Here is a 14,059-nt window from a genome sequence, read left to right on the forward strand (position 1 = left end):
CTGTTTAAAAAGTAAGAAATAAAGAGTGCAAATGAAAGTTTCCACAATGAAGGGAGGTTAACGATAAAATTTTATGTCAAGGAAAGAGTTATACTGCTTGAAAGTCTGAAAAGGGGAATAAACAGTTTGATCCTCATATATTTAGAGCTGTCGGAAAACAATCTGTTCCATATGTGTAAAGTAGTGTGCATAGTGGGCCCTAAACTACCTGGTTATTTCAGAAAGAAGATCTTAAAGCTATTGTGGATTTTCCTTGGGGAAAACCAACAAACAAGCACACAAAACCAAATTAACTTATCTCACTGCGAAGTGCTATCACAAAGGCAAAATTCTGCATCCTGGCTCTGACCTTTAGAAGATCTTTAGGGAAAAAATGCAGGAACAAGTTAACCATGGAGTGATATTCCTGTTGATATGTTTTCCTAGTATTTGGCAGTTTGCTGCTTGGATAAATCCTGAGCTAGCAGCAGGCTCTATCAGTATAATTGTACCTCTGCTATGTCCTTGGTGGACTTTTCTTTAATGAATTTGTTTAACTAGTTGCTTTTGCTATATTAGACGTTGGTCCACAGTTAGTAAGGCAGTTAATAATTAACATGGTGTATTTTGATTTGGAAACTTGATATGGATTTTCTAAGCCAAATATGTATGACATGTCAGACTGTATGTCTGCTTGGTTTACAAAAAGGGTGAAAAAATCTATAATGGAGACTTAATTCCAGTGAATCCCAAAATGAGGTTTCATGTTATCCAAAAGTATGCACTATAATTTGTGTATTGAGCACTGAGCTTCCAAGACAGCAACACAGAGGTTCACTGCAGAGGATGCTGAAGCAAAAAGAAAAGCAGATAGTTTCACTGTGAATTTACAGAGGTATAGGAGAAGGAGGGGTATATTCATCCTGCTTCATGCTAATATCCCAGTGCAAAGACAGAATCGCAACAGTGATAAGTGTTGTTCAGATTTCATTTATTTGTCTTTGTCCCTTTCTACAGGGATTTAAAAAAAACCCCAAAACTTGGCATGCAAACTAAAGAATATAACAGAAACGCTAGACTTCATTGTGCTAGTCTGTGACAGTTTGATTGTTTCTAATTGGTCTTGTTTTGGTTTTATAGGGGAAAAGCGAAAAAATAACGAACCCTATTCTCTAGAGGATTCCAAAAGACCAAGGGTTGTAGGAGATATTCCTATTGAGCTAATCAATGAAGTAATGTCAACAATTACAGATCCTGCAGCAATGCTTGGGCCAGAGGTGAGAAATATATAGACTTGGTGTTACAAGTGGTCTGTTTATAAATGGCCTGTTTTGAGTAAATGTTCCACATGGATAGAGTATGATGAGCTAAGAGTCCACAAAACTTACTGTGCTGTCAATAAGAAAAATAGACACTTTCAAACAGTATGATTAGGTGAGCAAAAAGTATTGATGAAATGCATCATTAACATGAAGAATAGTTCTATGTGGTTTTTTAATGCATTTTGTACTGTTTGCAAAGAGTCTTGGAAACTAGTGATAGTAAAAAATTAGGTCCCAGGTTATTTTGCAAGGTACTTTTGTTACAGAACAGTTCCAGAGTATGCTTTTTATTGTTAATCATAGCTCATAAGACAAGGTAAATGGGGTTCAAACGTTGCAGCAGAATGGAAGATCCAACGTTAAAACCTGTCTACTGCAGAAGGGCTAATCGAAACAGTTATTTGCTCAGTTTTCCACAGTTGCTCTTTTTTCCTGCTGGTATAGAAAAACAAACAGAATTGCAGAATTGTGCCATGTACAGAATTGCACTTTTTTTTTTTTTTTTTGGCTGGCTTTTCCTCCTTCTGTTCCCTTCGCCAGGCTATGTTTTGCCAGCAGCTCTTGTTTGCCAAGGTTTAGCTAGAGACTGCTGAAGATTTGGAACCACCTACGTTTCTTACTCAAACTATATACTGTGACTGATGGCTCTGCATGTTACAAATGCTGTGCCAGTCTGGCTGTTGGGGCTGGCAGTGACTAGAAATCCAGCAGCCAAACTTTGCTCTAAAAAGTAAACAGTATGTGCATGCAGAGATGTTTTGACATTGTAAAATGATCTGGAAAAAAAAAGTTAAATAAATTGTCTGTATTAATTTCTTCTCCTTTCAGATATATGGATACAATTGCTAGATATGTAACTGCAAAATCAGTAGGAATTAAAATGTTCTTTTCAGGCTCTTATGATAGTGGCGTCGATAGTGGAAAGCACTGCTAAAATGAAAAAACATGACTTTGCACCGCCATTAAAATGCGTGATTCGCAGTATGTGTAGGCAAATCCACTACTTTTGTCCAAGCTGGCTAGACTAAAGAAAATATTGACGACTTAGTGGCATAGGCTTCAACTGGATGAGTGCTGTCCCCAGAGAGATGTTGGAACTTCTTGAGTCGTAACCATCACTGTTGTTACCTAATCTTTACCAAAAGAAGTTTGAATAAGCCTTTGTACACTGTACTGTAGACTTACATCCAGCTGATTTGACGGTGTCACTTCTAAAAAAAGATAATCATTGCCAGCTCTATTTTTTTAGCTGTATTTTTGTAAGAAGACAGCTTGGAAGAAAGAGGGGGTTTTATTTTTTTTTTCCTTAAGGCTGTCCGTGAGAGGATGTGAAATCTCCAAAATATGATTTAGTTCCTCTTTTGTGTGGCACAGACCAACTTCCTCTCAGCGCACTCGGCCCGGGATGAGGCGGCGAGGCTGGAGGAGCGCAGGGGGGTGATCGAGTTCCACGTGGTCGGCAACTCCTTGAACCAGAAGCCCAATAAGAAGATCATGATGTGGCTGGTTGGTTTGCAGAATGTGTTCTCCCATCAGCTGCCTCGAATGCCGAAGGAGTACATCACGCGCTTGGTCTTTGATCCGTGAGTACTGCTGCAGAGGGGTTTGGCAGGTGAGACAGAGAGAGCCTGGTGCTGGTTGCAGGCAGGTGTAGGAAGGGGCCAGCTGAGGTGGCGTGGAAGAGCCTTTCTCCACCACCGGTGATATCAGCCTCTGTCTTTGTGCCCGGTACTATGGCTGCAGCAGTTGTGAAAACATTTCTGGAACCATTTCTCCTGCTTTTAGGCTCACTAGCATTCCCTCAGCAATACTCTTTTGGTGCCAGCAAATGCTGCTGCTGCTGCTGCTGGGTCTGTGCCATCCCTGAAGCACAAACAGCCCAGTGCTGGGGACTGTTGGACAGGATGTCAGTCTCCAAGCGCAGGAGACTGATCCTGGGACCTTCTCCTAGGCTTTTCAGAGGCAAACAGCACTTGTCTCATGAGGGTCAGCACCGATCCAGACTTTTAAGTCTCCTGTGTGGGAGTAAGCACTGCTCAGGAGAGAGAGGCAGCACCAGGATCTTGTGTGAGTTTAGGAGCCTTAGCAGCACTGTGATCTCGAGCAGAGGCTACTGGTTGAAGAAGCCAGGTTCTCTCATAACCAAACATCAAAGTAAAATTATTGGTGTTGGGTCATGGCCTTCTGCCATATTTCTCATTGGAAAGACTCTTCTAGTAGGCTGAGAAGAACTGCTGGTAGTTTAAGTGCTCTTCAGTATAGGTATCTGTCTGGAGAGTGGTCTATGCTTGAGAAAGAGGTATGGATATTTCTACAGCAAGAAAATTCTCTCCTTTATGTGCCTGAGGCAAACAGTTGACCCAAAGGAAATGAAGCAGGTCACCTTGACAGCTCAGAGTACCCCAGCGTCTGCCGTGAATCTCCAGGGACACGCACTACGCCAAGTAGTGACTTGTGCTGAGTAGTGGGTGCACGCAAACCTACGTCAAGTGTGAGATACTGGACTCCCAACAGTTCTCTTCCCAAATTTCTTTCAGCTATTACCTTACTTTTTATCTCCTTTAATGTTCTTATTTCCAAAATGGCCATCCTTACTGAATCTTGTTGCTTAAAAACTCAGACATGAGTAAACAAAATTAAAAGCTCAAGCTACTACATTGCTTCTGTCATTCCACTAATAAAGAGTGCCAAAATAAGTACAAAAAAAAGAATATATAGAATGTCCTTCAATAGTGTCACATAAAAATATAACTACTCTTCATATTACCTGTTTTTGGCAGGGACTCACTTTTGGCACCAATCTTTCCCCCAAAAAAAGATATCTTTTGTAAATTTACTGTATTGTTTATACCATTTATATGGTACTGTGTATTGGAATAACCTAGAAAACAGATGCAGTGTAAATCCTTCCAGACCTTGAAGATTACACTAAAATTCTTAATCCTTGACACGAGTTCAGATTGCACTTCATTATGTCTTTCCTGGCAGTCACTGTAAGAGCAACAGAAATGGATATTTATTCTGGTCTTGATTCCACTAGGAGGGGGTGATTAGAATAGGAAATATCATTTCTTGCTTCATCAGCTGTGTTTGAAACTGATAGCTTAGCTTTAGAGAGTGCATGCAAGGAAACAGGAATCCCTTAAAATGGACTTGCTGTCCTGTAACTCCATTAATGTCTAGTTTAGTCAGGGTAAAATCATCCTGAGAACTGCGCAATGGCATAACTGTCAGCAGTAGGTTCAATGAAAGCAATACTGGGCATTACCCAATATCTAGGAGTACTTGGCAAGGCCAGGACCTTGCTGCATGAATGATGAATTTTATGCTAAATTCAAGCATGATGTTAAAATAGCAACTCTTCTGTAGGTACAAGCAGCTAACTTCACAGAGGCATATACAATTGCATTAGCATCATGGAAATAAGTGAATCAAGTTTCTGAAAAAAGGAAGGTAATGGCACTTTATGGACTGTGTGCGTGAATTAAGATGACTGTTATTTTTGTCTACTCAGGAAACACAAGACCCTTGCATTAATAAAAGATGGTCGTGTTATTGGTGGTATCTGCTTCCGGATGTTCCCCTCCCAAGGATTTACGGAGATTGTTTTCTGTGCTGTGACTTCCAATGAGCAAGTTAAGGTAAAAATAATTCTCTATTAGAGTTTATTAAATGTATTTGAGTCCCATTCACTCTTGCATATGCTCCTGATTTTGTTAGTCACATTGAATATATTGCTGAGTTGCCAAACAGAAACAGTTTGAAAGATACAGTGATTCTGAATATAACACACAAAACCTAAACAAATGTGCAGATTCAGAATCATCAGCATAATAGTAGGATTACTTGTAATTGTTTAAATAAATAAAATCTTTCTCTACACAACAATTGTGGCCAGTAGCCTACCTTTCTTGGACTATTCACTCCTGTCTCCAGCAATTGCCTGTCTGTATACTGTAACACCTCATGATTGACTGAAATAAGTATTGCTTCTGTGCAACAGTAGTTTGTGTTCAGTCACTTTGTGGTGTTACATGACCGATCAAAATGAGATACATCAAAAAAATTAGGTATAGTTTTGCAGATCTATTCTATATGCTCCTTTTGGAGTTAATTTTGCAAAATGTTCTCAGAGTGATGAGAATTAGCAGCTCTGTTGAAAGAATATAGAGCACTGTGAGTACAGGAGATTCCTCCTCTTTCCCAGCGACTACAGGTAGATCTAAGTATGACCATTTAATTCAGGATTTTGCCTTTAGATGGTGCTGTAGCTTAATGTTTTTCAGTTGAAACTGAGCTGAGATCTGGGTTAATTCAGAGTTTGTAGCAGTTGAACACACAGAAATTGTGTTTCGAAGGGAAGAGCTGTGAGTGTGGAAGGGTAACACAGTGGGGTTGAAAGCCCGTGACAGCGCTTAGTACTTGGATTGCATTTGATTTTATTCAGCTCTGATGTTAGAGAGGAACATTCCCCTGCACTTAGCAGTGGCCTGTCATAAAAGTATCCAAAGTGTTTTAGCAAATGCAAACAATAATGGAATGTGCTGAAGTTATGTGTATTCTAAGCTTGGCTAATACTAAACCAACCAACTGCACTACACAGGTTAGGCTGCCAAAGGTGTGTTGTGATTCTCTAGGAATAACCTTTCAGAATACAATAGAGCAAATCAATCTGACCCATCAGAGTGCCTCTGAGGTTGCGTATGCACACATAATGCACGAGTTCTTCTGTTACCCTCTGGGTGTCTCGCTGTATCAATTGACTATTTCTGCAAATTCACCTTCCCACATTTCTGTCTGAGTAAGGCGACCCTTACCAGCAGGTAACTGAGAAAAACTAAGAGCTCACACATGGGTGAACTGGCTACTCTGGAGAAAAATTAATTCCTATTTTAATTTACTTTGAGGCTGGAGTAAGAAATATGGGTACTGTTTTTCTTTATACGTGGTATTTAAAAGTTGGATTAGTTTGGGGATAGTTTGATCCCATATTACAAAATTATTTTAAATTTTACTGTACATGGCTTAGTTTCCTTTTATCATTGTTAGACTTTGGCAAGTGATTGTGAGAATGAATAAATCCTCTGAAGGTTATATAAATAATAGGTCAGCAGAAAATGTTTGAAGTAATTGTCATCATAATTGCTGGAATTTCTTTGAGACACAAAGTTGACATTTTTGTCAGAGATTAGGTGCTTTAGAATTACTGCAATGAATTGCGGTGTTTCAGGTGTAAATAAAATGTGAGTCTCATATGCTGTTCCTTTCACTCTGCTGATGAGAAGGGAAGTGAGGAGCTTGGCTAGCTCATGTACTGCTAGCTTGCATTTAGGGAAAACTTTTTTCATTAAAATTTTGGTTCAGCATTTTTGTCTTCTTCAAAGAATTTGAGAACTCAAATTTGCAATCAGAAAGTCTCTTCATTATCTTGAGCACTTCTGAGTTCTAAGAAATGCTGTACCTCTTGTCGTCAGTTGTCAAACCACTTCTTTGCATTTGATGCCATACATGATGTGTGCAACTTTAACACGGGAAAATATGGCTTTAAGTGCTTCCTCAAATTCAGAAGTACTTATTTTTACACATACGAGGTCTTAGTTTCGAATATGAGGTCTGAATAGCAGATGCTCCAAACACTAGCTGGAAAGGAAGGACTAAAGCACAAATTCTGTACCTAGGTTAGTAGGATTTTAAAGAAAATGTGTCACTACTAAATTTTTTTTGTATTGAGCTTCAGCACTTACCTAGCTTGCTTTTATCTGGCTATTTTCCCTGTTTGGGGCTATTCAATCGTGAATTAAATTAGAAGTATACATTTTCTAATTTATTTTTCTGGCTTATGTACATACGTAAAAATTTCCCCAGTTTTCAAGAACAGAGTACCTAAAACTATTCCATGTATATTTCTGTAAGTGTCTGGTTAGTCTGCATGATGTTGAAATTGGAACAACACATCATTATGGGCTTTCCTGTCTATTTTACATTTCTTCATCTCACAGCAGAAGGGGAGGACTATAGCTTACTTGGAAATGTGAATAAGTGGAACCTTTTGTTTACTTCGGGGTTGAATGAAAATGGAAATTATTCCTGTGTGCAGTCAGAAGGCATAGCTATTTATTTGATTGTGGACTCAATAATTTTCTGCTGCTTATTATGGTAATAACCATTTCACTCTTCCCTTCTATGCATTATGATAATAAGTTCAGATTATAAATCTTTTGAGGCAGAGGCTGTTTCTGCTACAGGCAGAGGCTGTTTCTGCTACAGGTCTCAGAACAGGTTCCTCTAGAAGGAGTCATTTTGGTAGGCCTACTGCTTCGCATAGAATGCCCTGTTGTTACAATATACGTAGTTTTGTTATTGGTGAAATATGTGACTATCAATAGTTATCTAACTTAAAAGGAAAAAAAAATAGTGTGAGCACCTTGAATTGCAACTTCCAGGACAATGTGGCTCTTCAGAGCTATGCTTTACCCCTAGAGAGAGTCTAGGTTTTGGTCTATTTTAGATTAAAAGTGAATCAGACAGTGGAAGCTGTGATATTTTGTGTTCCCTGTTGGGTCACAAAGATACCCTTACAAGGCTGAAAACAGTTTGATCTTGAGTGCACCTTCAACGAGTTAGTTATGGGAAAATCTTTAAAACAGGATCTAGAGGAATGACTGCATTTTGAAAAACAGTCTGTAATAACCCTCAGTCCACATTTTCTACTATGTGCAGTCCCCAAAGGCTTTGTAATGATTTTTCTCCTCATATGTTTCACACAGGGTTATGGGACTCACCTAATGAACCATCTGAAGGAGTACCACATCAAACACAACATTCTCAACTTTCTCACGTATGCAGACGAATACGCTATCGGCTACTTCAAAAAACAAGTAAGTCAATGTAAGAAATTACTTGGTGCAAGAAGTTAACATCTAGCAGTGATGAACTAAACAACTAGACTTGACAAAGTAGTTGGATAAAATGCATGGTGCAATTTTATGTGTATATTTTTACCTACAAAATGTGCTCTGTGTTCATCTTGTGTAATGATACTGGCTTACAATGCATTTTACTTTGATGGAATCATCCGAGTATAGGTTTACAGTATAGCCTATAATTTGCCAAGTCTAAAAACCAGTTGAATATGGGTTGGCTGCTTCCTTCATTCTTTCAGTTTCTTCACTGATTCTATAAGAAGTTTAAAGAAGGACCAGACATACCTGTGACAGACTAGAACTTACCTGACCTGTGCTTACAGCTCCTGATTTGAAGCATGAGGTTCAAGTTCAGGAAAGATTGTCATACCTAATCTGTCAAATGGATTTGTTAGATTAAACAGGTCTCAACTATCTGGTCAGACGACAGAGTAAAGATGGAGTCAGACTGTTCTCAGAGGTGTACAGCAACAGGACTAAAGGCAACAGGCACAAGCTGGTTCACGGGAAATTGCAACTAGATAGGAATTTTTAAAAATTTTTAAAAAATTGTTTTGCTTCTTGTCCTAAGGGTGGTGAAACATTTGAAAATGTTGCCCAGAGAGGCTGTGGAATCCCTGTCCTTGGCAGTCTTCAAAACTGGACATGGCCTTGGTGAACCAGATCTGATGAGAACCTGCTCTGAGCAGGGATGGGGCTAGATGACCTCCTTAAGTCCCTTCCAACCTCAGCTGTTCTATGATTCTGTATATAAAACTGATACAATTCACTCTTCACACATTCAGAATGAATAAAAGCTGGGCTCGTGATACAGCTGTCAGATCTGTGCAGACAGGCCTTTTGAAGGTGCTCAGTCCCTATGTAAGTCTGAAGCCTTTGGTGGTGAATTGTGAGGCGGAAATCCTGGTTGGGTTCCTGATTTGTACTGAGGTTTCATACATACCACTGTAACAGAAAAACAAAATGCAGCCGAAGTGAGTCCTATGCTGCTTTTTATTGTCTTGGTTCATTCTTTTGTGGGTTTGTTTTTCAATTAACTTTTGAACTGTATGAAAACTAGTATAACTTTGGAACTTTTAATAGGATTTGTTATCTTATTTTTTTACTTGAAATATGTAGAAATGCTTTTTCTGGTTACAAAATTACTGTCCTCTCATCAACCTCAACAGCAACTTTCCTTGACTAATGACTACAGGACTGACATCCTTTAGTACTAAAATAGCGAATTTTTTTGAAAAATCCAGGAAATTTGTCCATATTAAAAATCTTTTCCTCCATCTCTTTATCTCCCTTATCTCACTTCTTTTCCTATACATATAAGCAATTACCTATTCTTGTATCGGATGACTCCCATGAGAAGGTGTTTGTAGTGCTATAAACCATGGTCTGTAAATCTTTCCATTGTATTGTCTGTATTTTAACATTATGGTGAACTTGGTTCTAAATCATCACAGCATTTCAGTTAAAACAAATGTTAAAGGAAAAAGACATTGTGACAACTTCAGGTTTATTTTCTTCTTCAGGGTTTCTCCAAAGATATTAAAGTACCAAAAGCAAAATATGTTGGCTACATCAAGGATTATGAGGGTGCCACATTAATGGGATGTGAATTAAATCCAAGGATCCCCTACACAGAATTTTCTGTCATCATTAAAAAGCAAAAAGAGGTAAAGGCTGAAATGAAACACTGAGCATTATAATCTATTCAGATGTTTAGAAACAATTCAGTCAGTGCCAGGTTAGCTCTCTGCTTTGCTTTGGTGCTTAAAACATTGGAATGCATACTTTTATTAGTTAGAATAATTCTTTCATTCAAGTCACAGTGCCATAATTTTGCAGTTGAAGCATTAAATCTTACCTTGCTAACTTTATAACAGAAGTGTTGAAAAGTACTGATATTTTTAGCAGTATTTCATAGCTAAATTATGTCATAAATCATAACTAAGCAAAAATCTTGTGAGATTGATTTGTTTTGCAGCTTTCTAAATTTTTTCATTTTTTTCCCCCCGTGACAGTAGTGTTCAATAGAGTGACTTTTGAATGGAGTATTTGTACTGCGTGTTCTGAATTTTACTTTAAAGAAAGAGGATTATTTTTTCTGATGCTGTTTTAATATACAAATCAAGGGTGGGCTGTCTTCAATTCCAGGCTGTGCCTCTTGGGAGTTTGTGGGAAGTTTTTTATTTAGTCCATAATAATATTCCATGTAATAAGGCAGTTTAGTAGCAAAATAGTTAAGATGTTTCCAGTTCTGTTTAAATACCTTCCTTGGCTTTTAATGAAATACAAATTACAAGGACAGGTTTTTTTCTTTCAAGGTTGGTCAAATCTCATGGCTTTTTATTTTGTTAAAATGCTTCTTCATGGAACAATCTTTTTCCTTCCAACAGAACTATTTGGTCCATGCTTGCAGAACAAAAGACAATATCTGAATGCTATACATTTAGTTTACAATGTTTCTTAACTTCACTCATTGGGAAAATTTTCATATGTCCATATAACATAGATCGTACTTTTTTCTCTTTCATTTCTGCTTGGTTGGGTTACTTTCCAGATCCCTGTCTACTGCTGGACATGTCACCTTCCTCTCAGGGATGGGATGTTGTCAGGGTGGCTGGATAGCAAATGTGTCTCTTGTAGCCTGTTACATCTCAGGCATGCTTAACTGCAGTAATACAGTTCTAGGCCCAAACCATCAACATGCCACTTCCAAAAACTTAGTTTTTAAGATTTTGGCTCTGGGACTGCCTTATTAGTGCTATGTTATTTTGTGTTCTTCACTCTCTCATTTGACGGGATGTCCATATTGTTCCAAAGCACTTGGAGACAAAGAGCCTTGGTCCTCTTGACGTCTCATGTCTACCATTATTAGAAAGCAAGCTGCTGTTATACACACTGATCTATGCTGTTGTATCTTCTCTGAGAATAAATATATACACCTTTGGAAGTGCATCTTCAGATTGCCTGTTCAACACTCAAAACACAGATTAGGCTTTTTATTTATTCTTCGTGTTCCAAGGAAATTTGAAATAGCCTTCACAGTCTGCAGCTTTGTGAATAATGTTCGCTTGTCATGAAGATGATATCTGGACATAAGCAGAATTTTGAATGTTGACAGTATGGATTACGTACTGATTTGTTTTGCTGCAGGTATTGGCCAATACTGGACATCAGACTTTTCTAGTCCTGTCCTTTTAGAAGTGAAGCTTTTCATGGGATCTAAGCTTTTATTTAAAGAATTCGAGTATATGCCTATGACTGCTAAGACTGTGTCACCCAATGTTGGGTACTGGTCACAGACCACCACTTGTGAATTTGCACTGCCTGATTTGTAGCTCATTTATACTCATTCTGAAAAACATGAAAAATTGCTTTATGCAAAGCTTTGTGACCTGCTGACTTGTGAGTAATCAGCGTTAGTGTTTGAACAGCTTGTCTTAATCAGGAAGAGCCACTAGTTCCTGAATTATAAAAAAGGTTTAAGGTGCATTTAACAATCAGTTTGAAAGTATTTTGATGTTACACTGCAATCTGGCCATGGTGCTGTTGTATACTGTATTTCTCTTTAACATTTGTTACCTCTGTTGAAAGTCTGGTTTTTCTTTTCCTCTTCTTTGAGAGAAAATATGTGGGGGAGTGAAGGTCCTTAAAAATAAAAATATGTCCATCTTTATTATTTCTAAAGAAAATAATCTCTCAAACTGTGGTGGTCTGAATGGCTGTGCATTTGTTTACACCCGGTTGTGATGTAAGCCATTTTGAAAGTGCTATGTTCAGGACACACAAAGCTTAGGTAAGGGTCTAAGTGTGTATCAAGAGCACCAAAGCAAATTACTTATAACTGGGGTTATGAGATTGCAAAGCAGAACAGAGTGTACCCCAGAATTGGAAAAGCCTTTCCTGGCATTTACAGAGTAGGACTTCCAAATTTTGGTTCCAAAGACTGACATCATCCTGACTTCCTTGAGAGAAAACCTTCAGTAAGAGTATCTCTGACTGATGTCTAAACAACTCCTACTGTTATATTGGGACTTTGAAGTGAACAGGTATTTCTAAAATTTTGGAATACGCATATATATGTGTGTTGAAATATATGCATTCAATAATGTGCCTTGAAATTTCCGACCAGCTGTGCTGAAGCAGTTCAGAAGCACCAGCTGTTAGAATTAGAACCAGTTCCCAAACCTGCTTCCAGGAAATTTCCTTCCCTACCTCTGCTGCCACCTGCCCAGGAGCTGTGCAGCTTGTGATCCATACAGCGAGCAATGACTCCTTTTATTCCAGATTTGTGCCTAAATGGCCAGCTGAGAGACCTGGTAGCCTCATCTGCAAAATCGGTGTTCAGCCATGTAGCTCATCCCTGTTACCAGCTTCAGGGGATCTATAAAGGAGTGTAAGATTAGGAAGCGAGAGTGTTTCTGTTCATCACAGTTTTGCATTAATCCTCTGGGTTACTTTTGAGCGAGGCAATTATTTCTTGTTTTCTCTGCTGCTTTATTACAGATCATTAAAAAGCTCATAGAAAGGAAACAAGCTCAGATACGAAAAGTTTATCCTGGCCTTTCTTGCTTCAAAGATGGAGTACGGCAGATTCCTATAGAAAGCATTCCTGGAATTAGTACGTATCAACCTCTTTCAATGTAGAACAGAAGCAGAACAGCCCAAGAAAGGTCCAAGACTAGACATACTAATGTAGTCACGTATTTCTTTTTGGTTAAAATGCAATTGTTTTGGTCTGCTGATTTGATTTCTATGAAGATTGTTGTGTTTCCATTACAATTGCTGTCTTTGAGACTTCCCCAAGGCATTCCAGGCTGATCCTCCTGTATATACATGTATATAATTTTGTTTATATGTGATCCCTCTTTGATTTGTATCGCAGTGTAGTCAGCAATTTCCCTCTGGGACCACTGTTAGGCACTGCACTCCTGTACAAGGATGAATTCTGTGCTAAACATGGACTTACAGGACAAAACAGAATTAGAACATTTAAGTATCATCTTTTGTGGGATTTTTTTCACTGTGCTTTTCTGCAATTTACTTTCTATCCCTAGCGAATCAAATTGGGTAACTTTGACATCATTATTCTTTACAGAGATTCTGGCAAAATAGGTATTGAATGATTGAAAAACGTGTTACATGTAGCAGTATTTTAGAATCTTGTCAGCAGTCTGGAGGAAGAGGCATGTAGGAGACTGAATGGGACTGTAGGCTACACGGTTGTGTTATTTATCAGGAGTAGCATTTATTAAAACAAACCCGTTTTACTGCAGCAGTTCTGAAATGCTGAGTTGCAAAAACTCAGTTAATGTTTTAACCTATTGTAGTTCCTGTGTAATCTTTCATGTTGTTGGTGTACAGGAGAGACTGGCTGGAAACCAAGCGGGAAGGAAAGAGGGTAAGTGCTGCACAGAGTAAAGCGATGAAGCAGTTTGGAGATTCCTTTGAGAAAAGTCTTTGAACAATGTCATTCGATACTTCCTTCTATCCCTTGGAAAACAGATAAATAATCTGCAAGGGATGAGTTCGTAAGTGGGTTTAGGTTGGGTTTTGTTTGGTTGGTTGGTTTTTTGGGGGGTGGGGGTGGTGGGGTGTTGTTTGCTTTTTCTTTTAAATGTTATTTCTTCCATAAAATGCTTGAAACTTTGGAGTTGCTTTTAGGTAAGACGCAGGTCATAAGAATGAAGATAAGGGATTTAAGCTAATCTTTTTTTTTTATTCATGCTTTCTTTCAAGTAAGGAGCCCAAGGATCCAGATCAACTTTACAGCACGTTAAAAACCATCCTGCAGCAGGTGAAGGTGAGTTCTAGTTTAGCTTCTGTAAAGATTTTAAA

The 14,059-nt window shown here is 38.4% G+C and overlaps 1 protein-coding gene across 2 annotated transcripts in view; it reads left to right on the forward strand.

The window, feature by feature from the left end:
• KAT2B (lysine acetyltransferase 2B) overlaps positions 1 to 14,059 on the forward strand; it is a 44,597-nt gene that overhangs the window by 25,366 nt on the left and 5,172 nt on the right. Inside the window, exons 9-16 of one of the 2 annotated variants that reach the window (XM_086467538.1) lie at positions 1,120 to 1,256; positions 2,676 to 2,884; positions 4,816 to 4,942; positions 8,069 to 8,179; positions 9,748 to 9,891; positions 12,728 to 12,842; positions 13,586 to 13,622; positions 13,961 to 14,024. In XM_086467538.1, the coding sequence (XP_086323664.1) occupies positions 1,120 to 1,256; positions 2,676 to 2,884; positions 4,816 to 4,942; positions 8,069 to 8,179; positions 9,748 to 9,891; positions 12,728 to 12,842; positions 13,586 to 13,622; positions 13,961 to 14,024 (944 nt within the window). Of the gene's footprint in view, positions 1 to 1,119; positions 1,257 to 2,654; positions 2,885 to 4,815; positions 4,943 to 8,068; positions 8,180 to 9,747; positions 9,892 to 12,727; positions 12,843 to 13,585; positions 13,623 to 13,960; positions 14,025 to 14,059 lie in introns of both variants that reach the window. The other variant, XM_086467539.1, reaches the window with a different exon arrangement.

The sequence above is a fragment of the Leptosomus discolor genome, chromosome 7 (assembly GCF_034619465.1).
Source record: "Leptosomus discolor isolate bLepDis1 chromosome 7, bLepDis1.hap2, whole genome shotgun sequence".
In the NCBI taxonomy this organism is placed as follows: domain Eukaryota; kingdom Metazoa; phylum Chordata; class Aves; order Leptosomiformes; family Leptosomidae; genus Leptosomus; species Leptosomus discolor.